This window comes from Patagioenas fasciata, chromosome 3, assembly GCF_037038585.1.
Source record: "Patagioenas fasciata isolate bPatFas1 chromosome 3, bPatFas1.hap1, whole genome shotgun sequence".
NCBI classification, from domain to species: domain Eukaryota; kingdom Metazoa; phylum Chordata; class Aves; order Columbiformes; family Columbidae; genus Patagioenas; species Patagioenas fasciata.
This window is the reverse complement of record NC_092522.1, coordinates 84,586,992-84,609,351: the sequence shown is the minus strand read 5'-3', so window position 1 is coordinate 84,609,351 and position 22,360 is coordinate 84,586,992. Positions and strand designations below refer to the sequence as shown.

General features: G+C 38.9%; 1 protein-coding gene across 4 annotated transcripts in view; it reads left to right on the top strand.

Moving 5' to 3' along the window:
- The first annotated feature begins 622 nt into the window (after window positions 1-622).
- The window catches only part of FUT9 (fucosyltransferase 9), a 108,778-nt gene continuing 87,040 nt past the window's right edge, over window positions 623-22,360 (top strand). For 2 of the 4 annotated variants that reach the window (XM_071806745.1, XM_071806744.1), the window contains exon 1: window positions 623-780. Coding sequence is in view for 1 of the 4 variants with exons in the window: in XM_071806741.1 (XP_071662842.1) it covers window positions 1,852-1,996 (145 nt within the window). In the remaining 3 variants the exon portion in view is untranslated. Of the gene's footprint in view, window positions 781-1,560; window positions 1,997-22,360 lie in introns of those variants that run through there. The other 2 variants (XM_071806741.1, XM_071806743.1) reach the window with 2 other exon arrangements.

Sequence of the window (22,360 nt, the reverse complement as noted above, 5' to 3'; positions counted from 1 at the left end):
GCAATGGCTCAAAATGAAACTTCAATAAGTCCTGGCCTTACTGCCTTTACAGATGTGCAAAATTTGACCTAACAATTTTACAATTTCCCCCTTTTCCCTTCCCGTACCTACTGTATTTGATTGTTGTATGGCTTGGTTGAGTCTACAGAGATGAGAGGACATCCTCTAGCCAGGGACTGTAACCTGCCTTCTAGTACATATTTTTGCCAATAGCTACAGGGAAACAGAAGCAGGTCCCTGACCTTGTCTCAACAATTTTGTGAAAAAGATGCATATCTTGGTAATTTTTCTTTTTCCCAGGAAGTTCTTACTGCTTTTGAAGAACAGTGACACTCAGAAATACCTTCATGCTAACAGTGAGCTCACAGCGGTTTGAACCAATTCCCACCATGGTTGCAAAAATATTCATTTTGTCTTTAGGGAACTTGGAGTCAGGCCTCTCCTTAGGAATAAACCTGTTAGAAGACCAGACCAATTCTCTAAGTGACTGTAGCCCTTACAGCAAATCAGCAGTTTGAAATACAGAGCTACGTGGAAATCTACCCAATCTCTCTCTTCCCTGGCTTCACAAGTGGGAGCTCTTGATACCTGCACGGCTCTTGATACAAGGCAGAGCAGAAGAGCATAGTAAGTTAATAATCCACACGCCACTCAGAAACATCTAGGACGGAGCCACTGACACCAGGGAATCGTATGTCTGCACTCAGAATCTAGTAAATTGTTTACTCGGGGGACTGATGAGAAATGCACAGATGAACCTCTGAAACAACTACTTGGCAGGTAAGACTATTAATGTACGTCAATAAATAGCCTTGTGTTCTCATCACTGCTATATCTTTTACCCAAATGTATTTGCAGCAGTTCATCAAAATTACATAATGCAGGGAGAGTTCAGATCAAGGGTAAAGAGTTGAGAGTCAGCTTTTGGTGTACTTGTTTATTTGGCATATTTGATTTTACAGGTCTCCTGTTTACACAATGCACTTTGAGCTATTGTTTCTTTCATTTTAATGTTAAAATAATTACTCTGATCCTAAATAAACATCTGGAAAATCCTTTAGATTTCAGAAGCAGGCTTGAAAGGCTGCTTTTAAGAGCTACTCTGGTGTATGGTATGTTTCTGTACAGTCAATGATTATCGTACTCTATATGTTTTCCTCTTGTTTACCGCCTTTTTTCCCAACCGCAGCACGGTTTTGTTCCCTCCTGCCGGGTGGGAAAAAAGAAAGAAAAGGGAAGAACAGGACAGTCAAGCGCTACCAGCTCTTTTCCCCTCAGGGTTACGTGGGGAGCGAGAAAGCGGGGCTGGGGACCTCCAGCCCTTCAGAGGAGCAGGTCGCCCTTCCCGGAGGTGGGAGGCGAGGGGCGCTGCGGGGACGCGCCGGCGGGGCAGCAGCGTGTCCGCGCCCACCAGCGCTGCCTGCGACCCCGCCGCGGCCGCGGAGGGCTCTGGGGTCACCCTGCGGCGGAGGATGGGGTGGGGGGAACTGAGGGGGTCACCGCGGCTCCGCGGCCGGGGCAGCTGAGGGACGGAGGGATGGACGGATGAAGGATGGAGGGATGGAAAGATGGAGGGGTGAATGATGGAGAGATGGGAGGACTCGGGATGCAGGGAAGAGAATGGAGGGAGAAGGGATGGAAGAGCGAAAAAATGAGGACCGAGGAACGAATGGTTGAAGGGCCGACGGACAGAGGGCTGCAAGAGCGAGCGCCCGCGCTCCTAAGCTGCTCCCCCTCCGCTGCGCGCCCCCGCTCCGCTCCCCGCCCTCCCCTCCACCACCGCGCGTGCCCGCGCCCGGAGCTGACTCTCCCTCGCATCCTCCTCCGGCGGCGGCGGCGGCAGCGCTGGGGATGGGCAGCGAGAGCGCGCCCAGGAGCAGCCCGGGCCCCGCCGCTCCCCCCTGCTCCTGCAACCGCTGCTGCTCCTGCCCCGCCGTCCCCCGCGCCCCGGGGGCAGCGCCGACGCCGCGCTACCCGCAGCCTCCGCCTCGGACGGGTGAGTCGCCAGGCCCTCCCCCCCCCACCCCAAAAAGCACCTGCCGTTCATCCTCCTCTCCCTTTCCCACCCGCTTCCCATCCCGGAGCGGCCCCGGGGATGAGCACTGGAGAAGACAGGGGGTTGCGGGGGGAGACACCGCCCTCCTGCCCGCCCCCGGGGGAACGGAGGGTCCCAGCCTGTGCTTGCGCCTTCCCCCCAGCGGGGCGGAATGTCCGCGGGGCGGCAGGGATGTCCCCGGGATTCCGCGGGGAAGGGGGTCTCTCCCTGCTGCCCCTCCCGGGCACCGCTGCCCATTCCCATGGGGGTCTTTCACACCCACAAACAGACACCCCGACAGCCCCGCTCCCCAACCGGCGCCAGGAGCCACTTGAGCCCCGCAGACTCTCCCCTCCCCGGGGTGGCTCGGGGGAGGGGGCAGCACTTTAACTTTTACAAGGGACCATTTGAAGGTGGAGCGGATCCAGCTCAGCGGAGTTGGCGGCTTCCCAGGCGTCGCCCCCCGGAAGGGTAGCGGGGGAGGGTCCCGGTCCCGGTCCCGGTCCCCGTCCCCGTCCCCGTCCCCGTCCCCCTCCCCTGGGCCTCCGCGCTCACCGGGTGCAGCGGAGCTCGGCCCGTCCCGTGGGGCGGCCGGAGGGGACGGGGGGCGGCTTCGGGCAGGACTCAGCTTTTAAATAGACTTTCCTGACAGCCCCCCCCCCAACCATAGTCAATTAAATAAAGCTCGGGGTGATGGTGGGGAGACGTCTCTGCTTGTTTTGCCTTCGGTCCCCAAAGCCGAGAGTGCACATGATGGGATGCTGTGGCTGAAGAGCATTTTCTGGTTTTTATGTGTCATGATGCACACGGTTGGTTGTAGGTAGTGTAGTCACTATCTGTATCCCAATAGTTCCCCGTCGAAGGGTTGTTATGGCAGCAGCGCTTTCCCCTTCTTTTATTTAGCGTCTCTGGCTCAGAGTAGTGTTAAAGACCTGGAAACTGCCTTTAAAAAAAAAAAGAAAAAAAAAAAAATCAGCCTCTTGCCTCTTTGCCAAATAGCCAACAAGTACAGATCTAAGATTCATACTAAATCTTCACTCCGTTCTCCAGAAGCTGGTGCTGTGATAACACTTAAAACTGAAGGAGCTTGGGGGAAAACATCTCCTCTTTTTTCCAGAATTCTTGCTTTTTGTTAAATTCTGTTGGAGGTTTTGCGTTGTTTTTTCTTATGTGTTTCACTTATATTTTTTCCTAGTATTCTTTCTCACAGAGGACTTCTTAGTCCTGCATTACACAGGGTGAGGGTAAAGGGATTCAAGCAATTCTACATACAGGTAATTCAAAACGTTTGTGGGAAGGAAAAGCTTGTAAATCTGTAGATTTAGATTTTCTGTACAATTTATGGGATAATTAGTTTAATTCTTGCAATACAGAGAGGAATCTGCATGAGATGCATCAGAAATGTTTCATCACACCCTAACTGCCACAGCTGGTGGCAGTTTGAGACAATAAGATTTAAAGGTTATTATGAAAATAAGTTCCTTTGTCACCTGTAGTGGTCAGCCTGGTTTCAGTCAAACCACAAATGATTATAAAATAAATGTTCTTCTTTTTATTTCGGTTCAGTCAATAGTGTTTTTTGGAAAAGGTGTTTAAACCATGAAGCCTTTGATAAGGATGGATGTTAAAACCAACTGGAATTCGTAGAGGGGTATGTTATTTTGTAGTTTTTACTCTGTACTTGTATAGGTGCCATTTGTTGTCTTCAACTGGCATTTGAGCAGTAAATGATAAGGACAGAAGCATTTTGTCCTGGAAGCTCACACATTTTTATTTCCAGCATAATATTTGTAGACTGATATTGATATTGCAGGATGAAATATTATTGAATTGTGCTATCTTGTGTCCCACTGTACATTTTGAACTAAATTTTGCTTATCAGTAGGAAAGCAACACGAGTGTGTAACTGTTCATTTAAGAATGAGAAATTGCTGTCTCAGGATGATTCATATGTTGAAACAGACAAGATTCAGGTTAAATAGGTAAACTAAAATAACGTAGTGTAAGTGATCTATAACTAATTTTCATTGCTTGTAATGAAAACAGGTGTTCTTGTCTTTGAATTGGAATAGTGAGATGTTAGAAGAGAGATGAAGAACAGCAAAATATATCTTTTTAATGACAAGCTAAACTCTTGAATAAACCTCAGCTATTTCTGAGGGAATACAAGCACATTTCCTGTATGACTGTGGTCATGATTCTGATCCCAGCTAAATCAGTACGAGATTCTCCCCAGGCATTGCTGTGAGCAGAATCAAAAACATTTCTGCTAACCCTTTTTGAGGAATTAGGACACGAAAAGATAATTTGTATTTTGCCCCATTGCCATGGAAGGATTCATGAATTTATTTATTTATTTATTTATTTATTTATTTATTTATTTATTTATTTTAAATTTCATGTCTTTCATGGAATATTTCACACAACCTTTCTGAGCAGTATTTAAGCCTGTAGTTCTTACCTGCCCAGACAGCTCAGCTGAAATAATTCTTGTGAGAAAGAATAATGTATGTATAGCTATGGGCAGTTTTATTGGGACCTACTAGTTAAATAATTGTAGTGTTTACTGGAAAAAGGGTTTGACTTTGAATGGTATTTTTGTATCTGATAGTAGATATGGGAATAGCATGTTTCTTAAAATGGCATTATTTGTTTTATGGTTCTGATATGAAAGGACTAGATGAATTTAATCAAGCTGGAGAGCAGATGTTTCCAACTTTAGTGATTTAAAAATATCCTTAGTGATTTAAAAATAACCTAAAATCATAATGAAGAAAAGACAAATTTGGTCACTCTGAAAAGGGTTACAGCTGAAGTTATTTGATACAACCAACAGACTGCACTTACTTAACATTAAACAGAGGTAAAATGTAACAAGAAAGAAAGTTGGCAGAACACAGTCATCATAGGAAAATACACAGTAAAAACCCTTAAAGACTAATGCAAAAATTACCCAAGAGGTCCCAGCTCTAAGGGTCTGACTCTCTTATGGGAGTTAAATGTAAAAAGCCCCAATGACTTCAGTGAGCATTAATAGCTGGAGCATATGCTAAGGGATGGGTAAAGTTAAGTGGCACAAGAATTGTGACACATAGTTACTAAAACCAGATTGGAAATGTATAGGTTTTCTTTGATTAGGAGGAAGTCCTGGCTCCACCAAAACTGAATTGGAGTCTCTCCATTGATGTCACTGGGGCCAAAATGTCATCCTGAGAATTATTTTCCAAGTGACTTCTGAAATACCTTGCTTGTTATACTTAATCTAGTTTTAATTTGTATGATATTCCACTAAAATGAAGTTACTGTTGCCAAGCTTGAGTTATTAATTAGTTATTAGCAATCATTTTCCCTTTCCTTTTACATTTTTTTAAATGTCAGTTTTTCAAAAATGGCAAGAAATACAAAATAGTGTTCCTGTAAGAATGCACTCATAAACTGAATAATTCAAAGCCTGTACTGTCATGGTGCAATCAAATTTTTAATATGATGCTGTCAAAGCCATAAAAAAGAAAATCAAATGTGACATCATAGAAGACAATGTATATAGCTGACATGACATCCGAATGTTTTAATTTCCCCACTTGATATTTAGTGGTTAATGAAGACAGACTTTTCTTTCTTTCCTCTGAGGAAGCTCCTAATACAAAATATTAAATGTTCAGAAGAAAATGATGTGTGTATTTTCTTAAAAAGAGATATACCTCTTGCGAAGAGAAGTCCCTAATGTAGAAGAAATGAAATCGTAAAGAAGACAATTTAAAGTCTTCACTTGGAAACACAGAACAGAGATAATTTGCAGCTAACGAGAAAAAGTATTGTCAGACAGGTTTTCTAGAATATAGTAGGTACAATCTTGACACAGGACAGTTTATTAACTGTTCCTAACTAGGTACGTAGCTCTGTGTAAAAAAAAGACACTGATGTGCTTTCACCCTCAAAAACCACCGTCACTTCTGTGGTGTCTCTCGGCTTTTTTTCCTCTTAAGTACATTTAATGCTAACGGAAGCACCAGATTGGCGGCAATGGAAAACGAAGCTCTGTTTATACCCAGCATTTGTGAAGCACAGAAAGCAGCAGTGCAATGGGGAGACCCCAACACTGACCTGCCATTTCAGCCTGGCATGGCTGGGTACTCAACATGGACAAAATGTTGTCCCGCCAAGACCCTCCAGTTGGCTAAGGACCTCTTTGCTCCAAGAGGTCAATGTACTAAGGGAATTTGCTTGATATGAGACTTTATTTGTTAGCCTCACCCTCTGCCATCCTCAAAGAAACCAGCCCTGGTTGTGGCTCCATGGGGACCAGGCCGGACCCTGCGCTGAGCTCAGTGTTCTCAGCCCCGGTGCTTTCCAAAGTGCCGAATGCATTTCCAAGATTCTCTAAGAAATGTGGTGAAATGGCCAGTTCATTTCAGACAGGCCACAAACCAGCTTTCAAATCGCAATGATTTTCTATCACTACTGCACGTTGGCTGTGTTTGAATCAGTTAACTAGAGGTGAAAGGCTCCAGAAATGTGATTACCAGCCCCCTGAGACATTTAGTCCTTCAAGGATATCTTACTGGAAATACGTGTTTGTATTTCACAAACTGGAGCAGAGCATATGAATTAATAACACACAAATATTTTTTCTTCTGCTCCAAACAAAGATTTCACACTTTTTTGGTGGCAGTGAGACCATTAATCACATTGTCAGAAATTTGGTGCTGAAATACGTATATAATCCATGGGCAAACAGCCACCTACTTGTTCATATTTCATTACCACATAATGCTACATTTTTGATCTGATGGTAGACAACGATTTAACCATGCACTATCATACTAATAATAATGTTTGGGGTTTTGATTTTTCCGCCCTGTCTGCTACTAAACCGCAGAAAATGTCAGAAAACAAAATAGTAAATAAAATTCTTTTATTTATAATGGATTTTTATGTATAATGACTTATTTTGTATAAATTAAGCCTATTACTCTTTTCGGGGAAAAAAAAAAAATCAACTCAAACCTATTGTAGTGGGTTTATGCTACAATCTAAACCTACCATGTAAGTAAAGGTGCTAAACTAAGGGAAGCTGCCACTTGAGCAATGAAAGTGAATATTAAAGTGTTAATCCAGCTGTTCAAAGGTCTCTTTTCTGCAGCTGTCTTCTTCCTTCTAGTTTATCCAGGACAAGAACTACAGCAGTTTTGAACTGAGAAAATGTGTTAGAACTGAAACTGCAGGAAAGCCTGTTTTCCCATTTCAGTGTTAGAATGGAAGTGAGAGAGAAGAGATTTATAAAGTCTCAACTTTGAAGGACATGGTAACTTAAAACATATACTTCTTTCAAACTGATTTTTTTTTCATTTAGGAAATGAGTGTGGGGTTTCTAAATACAGAACTTACTTTTAAAAAAATGTATTAATCTAGCACCTTTATTTATTTTTCTTTTACCTAATAAAGTAATCCCATTGAATATTTTCTGGAGTTCAATTGTGTATCAATTTATGTCCTAAAGCATCTAGCTGATCTTAAAATATTAATAATCATTTTTCATATTAAAATACACAAATTAAAAATCTGAACAAATGACAGAGGCAGACTTCTTTGTGATTAGTAAAAAAAATAGTATCAAATGTTGTATAATGTTCACATTTGACTCTTGATTAGTGTGCTTTACTGGTTAAGAGAAAGTGTAGCTCAAATAATCTTTAAGAAAACAAACAAAAAGCACATAGAGTCAAAAACCACAATTAGAGTCATTTAGTACATTATGTCTTTCTCATTGATTTCAATTCAATACAATTCAAGTTGAAGATTTAAAGTACTCTGGTAGAAAACTGCTCACACTTCACTAAGCATCTTGTTTACATTTTTGTCTTTACTTTTCCCCACAGTTCCTTCTGAAGCTTCTTTTCACCCATTGTTTTCACCCCAGATGGAGACACTGGGTAGGAGTTCAAAATATTTTTAAATTACTTCTGAATAATTAAGCAGCATTAACTCCCTGTATATTCACTGTCTTTCTTCAGATGAATAACTACATCTTAGGAAGTCAGGTACCAAGAGCAATACACAGAGCAGATTACTAACCAAGGACGGATGGATGCAGGTGGCAAGTAGACCATGCTAGACACCATCGGGTAAAGCAGGCCCATAAAGCAACAAAACCAGTTTTCTCTATTTATCAGGGTGACATTTCAGAGGCTTTTGAAATTACAAATATTCCCTTTTGAAATGAAAAACAAAAATTTAGAAGTCCTTAAAAAAAAAAAAGTTTTTCCCCAAATTGTTTTGTAGAGATTGAAATGTACAATATTTTAAAACACATCTTGACATATCAGAAACAATTTGAATATTTATTTTTTTGGTGTTTTTCTTTCAAATCAAGACTTCGGCAAAATTAGTTCGGTTTTGTGGAACATTGTGTTTTTAGTGGAACTGCATATTCCAACAGAATAGGATTTTAGGGAAGTTTCTTCAGTGACTTAAACTATAGAAGAAGAAAGACCTCCCTTATAACTAAAGTTATGCTGAATGAAGGAATCAATCCTGAAATGGTTTGGGTAGATGCAGAGCTTTAGGAATGTGTGTATTCCAATAAACTGGATGACTATGTAAATCAAGTTAATCATGTGACAAGTACTCTGACTTTATCAGAACAGAGTCTTCACTAAACTTTGGCAAAGCAGTGGATAGAACTGATGGTAGAACTTGATTTGGATTTCTCCATAAAAAATGTTTTCCAATAGAAATAATTCCTGCTTTGAAATTAAAAGTGGCATTAGTTTTGATCAGTAGTAGAAGATCCCTAATTTAATTTGAAACACTGAAAACCAAGAACTTTTGAAGTTAAGAATTTGAAATGGGATATATTTTATGGTCACTACGCTGAATATTCCATTTAAATTGAATGGGAGACCATCCAACTACACTTAGAAAACAATCAAGCTATTATTATTGCTTGTATTGTTATGTTTGGGATAAAATTTATCAGCTAAACAACAAAGGCTATCAACGTAAGCTATACCAATTTTACAATTTATTTAAGCTGGCAATACAAGATTTTCACAAACTGACTGCTTAAGATTGTTATTCAGCGGTTCTAAATACCCATAGTTTAAAGGCCAATGTTTAAGTATAATGAAGTAAGCTTGCTCTGACACAAATGCTAATTAGTTTCTTGCAACTAGTAGACTTAAAATAAATTTTTAAGCAACACAGTTTAGATGAATGGAGAAGGAAAATGCAATAATATCCAACAAATGCCATTTCGGAGCATAACAAATTTGGTAATTCTAGAACTTGCAACCATGAGGAGAGTTTTAAGTGAGAATGCTTGCCCCACACAACAATCACCTCAACCACCTATGCTAAGAGATGACTGATGTCCTACATTAAATATTAGCACTGATACCAGTGTTGCAAAGGAAGGAATCAAACTTCATTTCCCAGATACTCTCCATGTCTCCACTGTAGCTGCTTCCTGGCCACCCTTGCAGTGCAGAGCACAGAGGGAGCAGAGGAAAGACCAGCTGCCTCCCCAGCAAAGCTTCCCTGGGGAACACAGCCAAAATTCCCTGTTACCTGACCTCACTGTACCCATATGCTCTGTACCTGCCTTCCTGCACCTGCTTCCCTCCACACCTGCTGGGCCTCCAGCACCGGACCATATGCCTGCTTGCAGAAAGCTGATAATAGTTAAGATTCTAAATAAAGAATATTTAAGGAAAAAAAAAACAATAAGAAGATTTCAAAATAACATTTGAAATATTTTGGTAGTTAGAAATCACATAGCTAGATACAGTGTGTTTCCTTAAGGCCTCACTGAGATGAAGAGTCTTCTTTGTATAGCTATCCCAGGGCAAGTGCAAGCAGCTGAGAGCATTGGTATTGTTAGAGCAATCATAATGAACAAAACCATTAACAATAATAATTATATCTGGTTTTTAGTTCTTTCCAAATGAGAAATTAAGTTTTTCATGACAAGTAGTACGAATAGTTTGTGCCAAGGAATTCCAAACTGAGTGCGTGTTGGAGTGAAACACAGCAGCATTGCTATGAAACTTGGGGCTGGGAATTTTTACCCAGTTGATAATACCCAGCAGAACCCTGGGTGTAATTTAATGTAATGCAATCAATGAAATAAATACGAAAATGGTTGGTATGTGTGAGTACATATAAAGTACAGTATGAATTAGTCAATTCGGTAAAAGTAAAGTAGCTAAGGAAATAGCTGACCAAAACCTGTGAACCAGAACAGTGAATAACCAAAGAAGATACCAGCAGTTACCATTTTTTCACATTTATAAGATGTGGTTACAAAATGCGAAGGCAAATGCCAGTCTTAGAAGTACAACTTGAAACTGGGAGACTACCTGTTATTAAAATAGGTTGCTTCATCCCACATCATCTTGACACTTTCAAATAGGCCTACATTTAACTAGCTTTCAAATCACCGCATTCCTCTCAATCTCCACTAGCTGTGGAGACAATTCACTTTCTCCAATAATTTTGTGGCCATATTATGCAAAGTATTGGTCACTAAGGAACAAATTCTGTTTTCCTTAACACCTAACATACACTGGGAAAAAAATGTTACGACTCTGCTGTGTAGTTAGCATTGAAACACTCAGCCATATGAAAATATAATTTTGTTTATGGGTGATCTTACAGTTTCACCAGTTTTCTGTTCTGAAAAGAACAAAAAATTAGTCAAATGTTTCTACAGGTTAAGAAGCTAAGTTTCAGTTTTGTATGATGAAAAAAAAATGCAGTAGAAAGCTATTTCAGAATAGAAACTTGGAAAATATAGCTTTTTCACTTCTTCAAAGCATTTTTTTCTTGAAATTTGCACAATTCCATGGGGCGTTTTGATGTAAAAACATCAAATTGTCCTCCATTCTTCTCTGAAAAAAATATAATTCATGCAGCTCTAGATCTACAGGAAATAATATGATATCCCATTGGATGTTATTGTGAAAACTTGCAACTTTCTGTGTTAAGGTATATAAAGGCAATAGTTTAATCTGCTGAACAAAATCACTGTGTCATAACCATATAATTTTTAAGTGTATATATATATGTGCACTTATATGGGAACATACATATATATATATACACACTCCTATTCCTCCTGGTTCACAATAGCAATTGAGTTCCTCAGGTACCCTACATGGTTAAAATCCTCCTACCTGAAAGTCAGCTCTTTGTTTTCCCTAATAGAGCAATTTCCTGTGGTGTATTTATGAATTTATCTCTTTTCCTGAACTTTGTTGGATTAGCCCAATTTACGATTCTTTTTGCTCGCATTACTATGCAGATAATATTTGTTCCTTTCACTGGGTTGTTATAGACTAAGCCATTTTGATGTTTGTGCCCCATTTTTCTAAGTGCTTAATGCTGTGTAATGGTTATGGATTATCTGTAGTTTTCAGGTAAGTAGGAAAAATTACTCCAGAATTATGTCTCTCTGAAGGTCAGAGATGCACAGCCAGCTATGGAAGCTGAGGCATCAGGTTCTCAGTCTCCAGCTCTAGCCGTGCCTCCTCCTACAGCACAAAATTGTTTTAGTACAGGTTTTCTCCAAAGTATGGAGAACACTTTTGATGCCACAAAGGGAAGGTAATATATGATAATCACAGGCTATTCCAGCAGCAGTGGAAAAAAGGCTGGTATAGACTTGAGAGAATAGTCACTTATCAGTTTAGATAGTAAACTAAGCTGGTAGATTTATTTTTAAGCTTTCTACAAAGCTTTCCTTAACTTCTGTGACACTTTCTTCCTGCCTTTGTTTCTTTTATTCCTTGGATTTGTTTTATTTCAGTTCTTAATTTCGATATTTTCCTTCGCATCATTTTCCAAATTATCACTTCTTACTTGATTATTGAAAAGTTACTTTATTTGCCCCAGAAAAAAGGGGGAAATTGAAGTTTTCACTAACAATTTTCTGTGATGATTGAGGTCAAAACCCACACAGAGACTTACAGCTAAGTATGTTAAGGGTTTTAGGCAGCAGAAATGTGACTTGGATGTATTTGTCTGTATTAGCAAGTAATTCAGCACAATAGGAGTAGACTGGTAGATCAAAGCAGCTGGTGCTGAGGTCCTTATATTTAAGGTATGTGATCAATGTGGTTTACCATGGACTAGGTTTAGTTTGGTCTCTTGGACCAAATGTTATTACCCTGCATGTAGTTTGAGGCTGTTCAAAGGGCTAATTAGTTCAGATCCTTTTGTCCCCACTGCAGATTATAGTACATTTGGTACAGACTGTAAGCAGAGCTTCCAATTTGCTTTGCTTGAGAGGAAATCTAAGCAATGCACACCAAAACTGCTTTGCAAACCAAGCCAGTATATGGTAATAGGAATTCACTGCAAATCAACACTACTTCTTCCAGTCACATGGCAGTGCAGTCTCCTGGGCTCTGAAGAGCAAACCAGAACACCCATTGCCCCAGAGTTGCCCATTCCTAACTCAATTTTTAGCCTTAAAATTTTTATTTGTGTATTTCCCCAGAAGATCTGTAAGTCTTCTAAAGACTGAACAAGCTCAAGAGCTGTGTAAACCTTTCATCATGACAGCTCATGGACCAAGGTACCCATTCCTTGGGCAGCTCTATCAGGCACTGGGCTAAAGAGGCATCCACCTCTTCTGTGTGGGCCAATAAATATTTAATTCCCCCAGTCTGATCAGGTAGTGGCACGGTTCCTATAAGTGTGGCCAATGTTTTGTCTCAGAGCAGACTCAGGGAGTAGTAGCAGGTTGCAGTTCCACAGCCAGAGCAGGGAATCAGCAAAACTGAACCCAATCTGCAAATATGTTTATGGACAGCAAATCTAATCACAGTATTATTAGGGCCCACCAGCACATCTCTTTTTGTTTTTTTTTTTCTAAACTTTAACTTTATTCCATCTCTTTTTCTCTTCCATCCAATTTCTAAAAATAATTTTTAAAAAAGTCTACTTTGGTAACATGATCTGAAGTCTGGATGGGTAGATGCATATCCTTCAAATACTAAGCAGGGTGTTTAGCTTCTGGCTGAGTGAAATTTAAAACAGGCTTTGTGATTAGCATTCCCCTCTGTATCAAACTGCCCGTTCAGTGTTGTGACTTTCTGTTGCTCTCTGCTCTGTGCGCAGGTCGCCTGCTACTCGGTCTGGGTACCTTTCTGGGGGATGGTGTCCAGCTTATAAACACTTAAATGTGGATGCTTCATCTAACATGGGGACAAGACACCAAAACTGAAGTAATTACTTTCTCTGCCTTTTTGTATGCAACATCAAGCATTGCAATGTCTAGCTGACAGGTACTTCATTTCTAAAAAACTGTTCTCTACCCTGAGTTAAGATTCCCATGAAAAGTATAGGAGAAAGATGAGTAGGAGAGGGATTCAGAGAAATGAGCAAGCAGAAGGAGGGGTAGTTTCAATGAAATACGACAGGACAGTAATATACCTACAACCTACACCTTAAAGGCATCTACTTTCAGCACAGAAAGTAAGCATATAAGCTAGACCTGCCTCTTCTCCAAAATAATTAGAACACGCTGCTAATTGATGCCCAAATATCCAGTAATTAGAGCACTTACCATTTAGGTGGATGACCTTTTTAAAACATATCCATACTTCTGAGTTGGAGAAAAAAATGCACTCACAGGGACTTTCAGGTCAGAAATATGCCCTGCCTTCTGACTAAATGGTTATTTTGGGATGAAGTGAATGACTTTCTCCTCTTGAAACTTTGCCAGTTTGGATAATTGATTAAATAGCTAATGGAGGAGGAACTTAAACCTGACCCCCTTTCTTCACAGAAGAGTGGACTATCGTTGGTCTGTGGAGTTAATTGCTAGCTATTTGGCTGAATAAATATTTAAAAGCAAACTGAACAGTTCCAAGAGGGGAAAATGAAAAAGTTGTCTTGCCAGATAACAAGTACCTTCTGGTTAATAGGAACCTTCTGGGAGGTAGACACCCTCAAATCTAATACTCTCTATAGATCAGATGAAGTTGGGGCTGTCTGTCTCCCAAGAGACAGCTTCATTTACTCCCATTTCAGAAAGTCTTGTTTCCTGCCTTCCCCTCGCCCACTGCTCCCCGTGCATGAGTTGTCTGCTGTGGCAAGCATGTTATCAGAAAATGTACCAGTTCTCTCTGCAGGATGAGACTGCTGCCTCTTGCAAGAGAGTTTGCACTCTGAGAACCTTGGCAGGGTCAGGGCTTGAGGGACCTGACGTGTGAGCACCACCAGCTTGGACATATGGGGCTGCAGTTGCATGAGGGATGGAAAATGTTAGCGGTGTCTGAATGCTGCATTTAGTGTTGTCCAAAGTGGCAAGTAAATCACCTAATAGGCTTTATCTTTATGCTCCATTTTAGGGTGTTAAAAAACAACACTCAGGAGTCATTAGAAATACACAGAGGTATAATAACAGAAACTTTCAGCAAATCAAACATTTTATAAAAAGTACGTAGTAGTCAGTTCAAGAAACTGAAGATATCTCTCCTTTCACATAACAGATATAGTGCAGTGAGCAATAATTTAATTCTCTCATACTACTTCACCACTTTGTTTCTGTTTGTTGTTAGAAGGTATTCTAGTCTGTGGCAATGGTATAAAATAAGTTAATGTCCAAGGCAGAATAATGTGTTAGTTTAGGGAACTATGCTTTGGACAAAAGTAGATATCTGTAACTTTTCCATAGATACTAATTTCTGACAGACTGTTTGCTCTAAAAGATCTTTATTTCACCAGTCCTTTGTTGCTCTTCATATTGAAGATTTTTAAGTCTTCATGGCAGAGACTTTTATTGTTTGCTCTTGTGTCCTTGAAAGCAACTATATGCTAACATGATAACTCAATCTAATCTAGTTTTTACACCTTATTTTACAAAGCAAACCCTTACACGGGTTTACTGTAGCACTAAAAAAGCCTTGCTGACGTCCTTATTCAAGGCAAATTAAGCATTCATACTTCCTGATGCTCCTTGAGCCATTATCAAATCAAAGATATTATTTCATTGAAAGCCCTAATGTTTGTGTTAAGTTTTCTCTGGTATGGATAATGGAAGAGAACTAACCATTGAAATTTATTGCTCCTTGTTTTGGCTGAAACCTTTCTGAAGCAGGACTACCTTGAAAAGAGCATTAGAATTTCCCAGATAATTATTTTGTCAGTGGCTACAAATCTGCTGTTGGTAGGTAGGCGGTAGTCTGTTTTTACCTATTAACATTTTATTACCTCCTCCAATCCAAAGAAAAGTGTTTTCATGCAAAAAATTTATCTAAGTCGTAACAAATTGGAAAATATTATTTTTCTAATTATAATATGTCATTTCACAGTTGCAGGTGTAATTCCTCTTGGATGACTAGCCTGCAATTTTTTGATGGACCAGTTTTGATTTGGATTCTTCCCAGATTTGCAGTCAGGTGACTAGGACATATTTATTCCACAATATCTTGATTTCACGAAATGTTTTTAGGTTTATGTCTATTTCTGAGTTCTGGAAAGGCTAGATTTTCTTTCTGAAACATAGTCATGCCAGATGTGCCATAAATTTGCCATTGTTTCCTGTTAGAGCCAAACCTGCAGCTACTGGTCGGTTGCACATTAATACACGTGGGAAAGTGAACTTCAGATATTTGCTTTTTGAAATAGCTGAATTTTCTTTAAAGGCAGTCAGTGAAGCTAGAGATGTGCCCTTGACTGTGAACTAATTTAAAAGACAACCTACACTTCAGTGTGAAGCCACTTGAAATTTTAGGTTTAAGTACAGATATGGCAATGTATTTTTATCTCTGTATTTTTTCTCTTTTCTTTGTCACTAATAATCTGCACTTTTGCCTCTCATCTTCTGTATTTTCCCAATCTTCTTCAGCTATATATTAGCACTCAGAGTCATGATCCTACTTGTAATACTGTAATCAGCCCAAAGTTGTGAGCCTGGGGTGGTTCAAAACGCACTCATAGGTGATTTTTCTCTCATGTAAGTTCAGCCACCAAAAACTAAGCTAATCTTCAAGGCTCCCTCTGTAGTTGTGAGAAAGTCATCTCCAGAGAGCAAGTCATTATGCTTTCTGGACATCTGCCTTAGAAAACAATGGATGACACTGTGAAAGTACTTGTCCCTCTATATAGGAGAGAGGCTATAAAGGAGTTTCAACAAGTATCGTGGAGACTATGTCTAACTTTTTTAAAAAATATGACCGCATCATTTAAGACTATAAATTATTTTTATAGAGGATTCTCAGTTTCCAATATCATCACCTGTGTTTGACTTAAGCAATGCGTAGAGAAGAGGAAAGGAGCCAGCGGGGCTTGCTGTGTTACCCCTGCAGTTGGGAAAGCGGAGGAATATGATACAGAGATATTTGAGCTGGCAGCACAGACTCCATTGTGGGACTAGGAGCAGCATAGCTGTGTTCATGCCACACTGCACACCGAGTTAAAAAATGCTGCTGAAACCAGCTGAATTCACTGGCACAATACCTGATTTTTTGTCAATTTGTTTATAGCAAATAGACAGTAGAACAGTCTATATGTTTAGCAAGTTTCTTCCAGTTTACCACTTTCTTCAAATTTCTTACTTGGTTTTGAACGAATCATCACAAAAATTCAGACATCTTGTACAAGCCATTTTTTGATACAGAATATATGCTTTCCTGAGAAGCAGTACAATAATTCATTTTGTCCTGTCATTTCCATGTGTATATACATCTATATTAAGGAATATGTCAATCAGGGACAGAGTGAGAACATCTTGATACTCATTTCTAGAGGAGTAGTAGTAATGCAACTTAATTTAATTACAGAAAAGTCCTTTCATTAATTTATCTGAATGAAAAAAGCTGAATGCTAACAGAAGAGTGCATACCATTAATTACTGCTAAAATGAAAGGATACACAATCCAAATTTGGCAATAAATGCTTGCAGCACTCTTCCAAAGAACATTTTCTGAAGCTGTTCATGACATATCAATACTTCTTTTTAGAACTGCAAGGCTATGGAGGATAAAACTGCAATCTTCTCTGAAAGCCTTTACAGCAAGTCTGACTTTCTGTGCAGTGATTATCATTTTGCCAGCTAAATGGATGTCATTTAAATTAGACCCTGTAATATTACTGCTACATACTGTTTTATTTAAGGGGAAGTATTTTGACTGGTGGAATCAAATGTGTCTTCACCAAAGGAAATGTCTTTTATGCTGGGGTGGAGACTGTTCCCCATTTTGATTTATTTTTCTGTTTTTTCACAAGGATTGCTGTAAGTTGTCTCACCAAAATGTCCTTCGTGAATTGAATACCCATACGTAAGGAAATCATAAACCAATGAAATGTAGGTCTCAATAACTTTATCACCGTTATTCTCAGCAGAGATGAGTTGGGAGTTGATCTGCTGAGAGAGAATCACGAGTGCCCCTTCCTGTGAACTGTCACAACAGCATGAACATTTGAACTTTATCTAATTCCCTAACTTGTCTGTGCTCCAAGAGAAGAGCATGGAGACAGCAGGTTTGAGACCCAGCTCTGTTTTCTTGGAATAAAAAGTTGACTTCTATTCCTTTCATATATACACAAGCGCTCTTCTGGACTTTTGGGTTAAATGTAACAAGGCACACACAAAAAATTGAACTAATATTGGTTTTATAGCAGCAATGCATTTGCATCCACCATACTCTTACACATTCACTGTTTAATTTCCCTATACCTTATGGGCACATGAAAGAGGTCTTGATACTTAATTTCATTATTTATGATATGTGCTGTGAATTTTTTCTGTTAATGTTCCAACCAAGAAAATTAGAGCATTGCATGAAAATCTGAAATAACATTAGACAGAAAAAAAAGAGAAACCTAGGAACATACACAGTACACTGCCATGCTTTGATTATCATATGCTTGGGCAGGTAATACTATTGACATTGGTGTGACTGCTCACTGGTAAGAATATAAATCAGGGTGAGTAATCAACATGGAAACCTCTAATGTTGTAATTACAATCTTTTACAAAGTAGTACTCTCCTTGACTGCTCATCTTCTTTCTTAATACTTAAAGCTAAGCCTTACACTTGAACCTTTGGTTAGTCTGTGTGTCTTTCTTTTACGTGATAGGGTGTGGGGAATGGGTGATGCTGACTCATTATGATTTGATGCCATGAGCTGCAGCTTTCCCAGAGCAGCTGCTTTTTCTGACAAACATAATGCTCTACATTAGGCCTTTGATTTTCTGAATATTTTACTTGCTCATTAGGTCTCGCTCTTTGTAGATTACCGCTTCATTCATTGTACTTATTCTACTGTATGATCCCAGATGGTCAAGTATTTTCATCTGTGTTTTCTATTTTGGTTTTGCAGAAGTTGCTGAAAGTTTTGATCAGCATGAGTGGATGCAGGTTTAAATTATAATTTAAGAAAATAATAGGAGAAAGGGGTCTGAATCACTGGGTGCTAAACTGTTAACAAAAATTGTGAGAGTGGTGGGGCAGAATACTAGAGGTGCACAATTTTCTGCTGCACTTCTGAGACCTAAATCTTGGAATCATAGAATCATTTCAGTTGGAAGAGACCCATAAGGTCATCGAGTTTGACCGGTACAAATCAGTACTATGAAGAGCTAAATAAGTATTATGAAGAGCTAAAGGTCTATACATGAGCACATGCCACTTGCTGGAAATTGTTCCTCTGACTATCGCTTTCACTTGGAAAATGCTCAAGTCCTTGGCAGTGTACTGCCAACATTCATTCTGAGCCCTCCATATGGACAGAGACGGTATTGTTCAATATTTTGTGTATCTGATGATTTCCCACTTTCACAGGAGAGGTTCTTGTTTGAGTTTTGCCTAAGAAAAAAGGGGTAGTAGTATTTCTGTCACTTATGCTTCGTGTTTACTAATTTATTTTATCACCAGTCACAATGGATTGTATCTGAATTTTAGCTTTATGGGGTTTTTTTACTGTTTTAGAGACTTGTGACTCCATGAACATCAGTATATTCTTCATTTATTACCAGTGCTGTACTGTAACACATTAAATATATTAACTACTTGATATTTTTAGAAATTAGTGACATTTACACATTTTTCCTGGTAGTAATACCCACAAAGAGTAATCATTTTCATTTTGAACTTTATTCCCATTCTACTCTCTAGACCATGATATTCTAAAGACTTATTAAATCAGTGATTTCATGGAAATAGGAAATACAGGAATTTCTTTATTTCTAATATTTTCAGGAAAACTTTTTAAAAAATTTATCCAGTTTGCCAGATTTCAGGTCACAATGTCTTTGATATTTTTCTGTTTTATTCAGATTCACAGGCTCTTTTTTTTCCTCTTTTTTTTTTTGGTAAATGGATTTTTGAAGTAGAAAGTATTCATTTAATGTGATACCTAGCTAGTTTCTAGCCTATCAGGGTATCCTCTACATGACTCAACAATCACTGTGCTCTTTTCCTATTATATCTACTGAAGGATCATCAACAGACTTTATGCAATTAAATATAGATTTTTAGATAGATATCACCCTTCTTCTACGAGACTGGGGAAGTCCTCGAAGAATCTTGAGCATTAACTAAACATCTTTTTGTGAGCCAGTTCATAAGAATGCCACTGCCTGAGATTCAGAATATAAATGCTGGAGACCAGACTTCAGAGTAACTGAGGGAATATTCAGTTTCAATATGCATTTGAAATATTCTATCTTCTTATATGCTAGTTGTGATTTGCAGTTAACATAATTTTGCTCCTGACCTTGGCAAACACAGGGTGTTTCAAAAGGAAGGACCCAATTTCAAAGCAGTATATTTCAGGATTTGCAGCATGTTACAACTACACAAAAAATTACAGTTTAATGAGTCATCAAGTTTTAATAAACTTTTAGTAACCCTAATGCTCTATGTTCCCTCCACCTGTTATACAGACAACATTGAGATGGTAGTTAAATTCATTCCAAATGTTTCAAATTCGGTCCCTCTTTTTGAAACACCCTGTCATCAAAGGAAGCATGTTTTGCCTCATATTCTTCCAGTTATTTCAGTTTAGTAGTCTTCTGTTCAGGGAGCCTTGCAAACACATAGAATAAGTGTTGGACCTCTAGGAAATACCTTCACAGCATCATTCCCATTGCTCTGTGTAGCTCAAATGCTATGTGGAAGGTTGGAGCATCACAGATGTGTTGGAGCATCCAGAGAAAGAACCGATCTTTGCTGTCCTGAACATTTGTTACTCCTTGCTGCTTTGAAGCTGGTACTGCTGGGTACTGCTGGTACTGGTGGGTACTGCTGGTACTGGTGGGTCACAGTGACCAGCAGGAGCCAACACAGCTCCTCCAGGTGTCCTTTGGGGCTGCTCTGCAGACACCCATCAGCTGGAGGCTGTCATGTGGAACTCGGCACAGAGATGACGGGCGAAGTTTTAACCTCACAGTCCTTCACTAGCACCATACCAGGCTCCCAAAATAGGCTTGGAAGGTCTGGAATAACAGGTCTGCTTCTTCACAGGGATCACAGAATCAGTCTCTGTATATATACCTGTTTTCAAAGGGAGTGGAAAGGCCCCAGTAACATCTGTCCTCCAAGGAATCTTGATGATCTGTTGTTCACACCAGTTGAATAAAATTGCTTTCTAAACTATTTTCTAATTAAGGAAATGCATTTCTTCCCCAAACTGAAAGAAACCACATCCCCAAATTCCTAGCCAATATATTCCGCAATTGACATTTGTCATCTTGGTTATACGGTTTAAGGGAACTTCACTGTTGCATTCAATGTCATTCAACCTCTGTGTATTACAGACTATTTGCTTCCTCTGTATTACAGCATAATATAATTATCATTCCATTCTCCAGAACTTGCCAAGTCTTAGTAAAAGCTATACATTTCAGGCCTTGAAAATTTAGATTATTTTTATGACTGTGTCAAGATGTGATCATTGAATAAGAAAAATGAGTTTTTCTTCTTATAGATGTGTAGTGAGTGCTAAATGAAACTCAGTTACGCTGAATATGCATATATTTACTTTAAGTAATGTGAATTTTTGTACATATATAATTAGACCTTTAATGCTAATTTTAGAAAATTGCTTGGGTATGGTCAGCATAATCTATTTTTTATCAGCACTTCAAATTTATTCTGACTTTGATTCTTACTATCTCTTTAAGCAACAGTCATTTTTATATATTTAAGAAAGTAATTAAACTCAGTTCAGCATCTTTTTTTAGAAGTAGAATAAAAAGCTCTTGCTGTGAGACTGAATGTTTGCCATTTATTTTCTGGGTGAAATTATTGCAGTAATGATTAAGAACGCATTTTTTAGCTCTAACTTTCCAACTTGTTCATTTATACAGATAGTATTATTGAAAAAAACCAAACAGCAATCCGCAACAGTTTCTTACAGAGTTCCTTTTGAGTGGTGATAGCTCCTGCTGCTGTTCACATAGGTTGTTTTCCAAGACCTTAAATTTCACTGACTGATGGAGAAGAAAAGCAAACACAGCTTCAATGATTAAAAGAACAGAAGTTGTCTTACTCCTCATCTGTGCATTAATAGGTTTTGAGGGGCTTTTGCTCAGGTGTTTTTGCAAGGAATAGAATTTGTAGTAAATACAGTCAAGTTTATGATGTGACTCTTTTGGGTTTTTAGAGCTTTTATAGTTTAACTTGGATTCCTAAATTTTATTGCAGTTGGATGATTATGAACATACCTGCTTTGCTGTTTTCTCAGGGAGGTGGCATTTCCCTGGCCTAATGAAGGTTTGGTTTGGTTTGTCTGCTTTTTAAGAAGACTGAGAGAAACTCAGTGAATGGCAATTTTATATCCAAGAGGATTTATCTCTTTATGATTAAAGATTTTTATCAATAAGAAATTACAGTGAACTTATAATTCAAAGTGGATTATTTAATGATCTTTCAATGCTGTGCTGAGATGTAGGGATAAAAAGATTTTTTCTACTGGTTAAAAATAATGGCAACATGTAACAGAGTAAAAATGTTCATTCAGAAAATGGTCTTAAAGAAAACAATTAAAGACATAAAAAATGAAATAAAACAGTTTTATGCTTAGCAAAGAGAGAGAAGAAATGAGAAATATTGAAGACTGCAACAGCCACTGCAGATAAATTGCTGAAAACACAACATCCAAATTATCAAAATAATTTCTAAATGTATTTCCAGTTCAAGAAGTAGAAATTGCCTTTAAAATTAGTAAGAAAGGAAAACAGATCTATAAAAAAATCGATCTGGTAGCATAAATTCTAAGTGTGAAACGATTTATTAAGAGATAGGTGCCACATGCCTAGCTTATATAGCTCAGTTTCTGTAGTATAGAAGTGCAAATGTCCCCCAAATT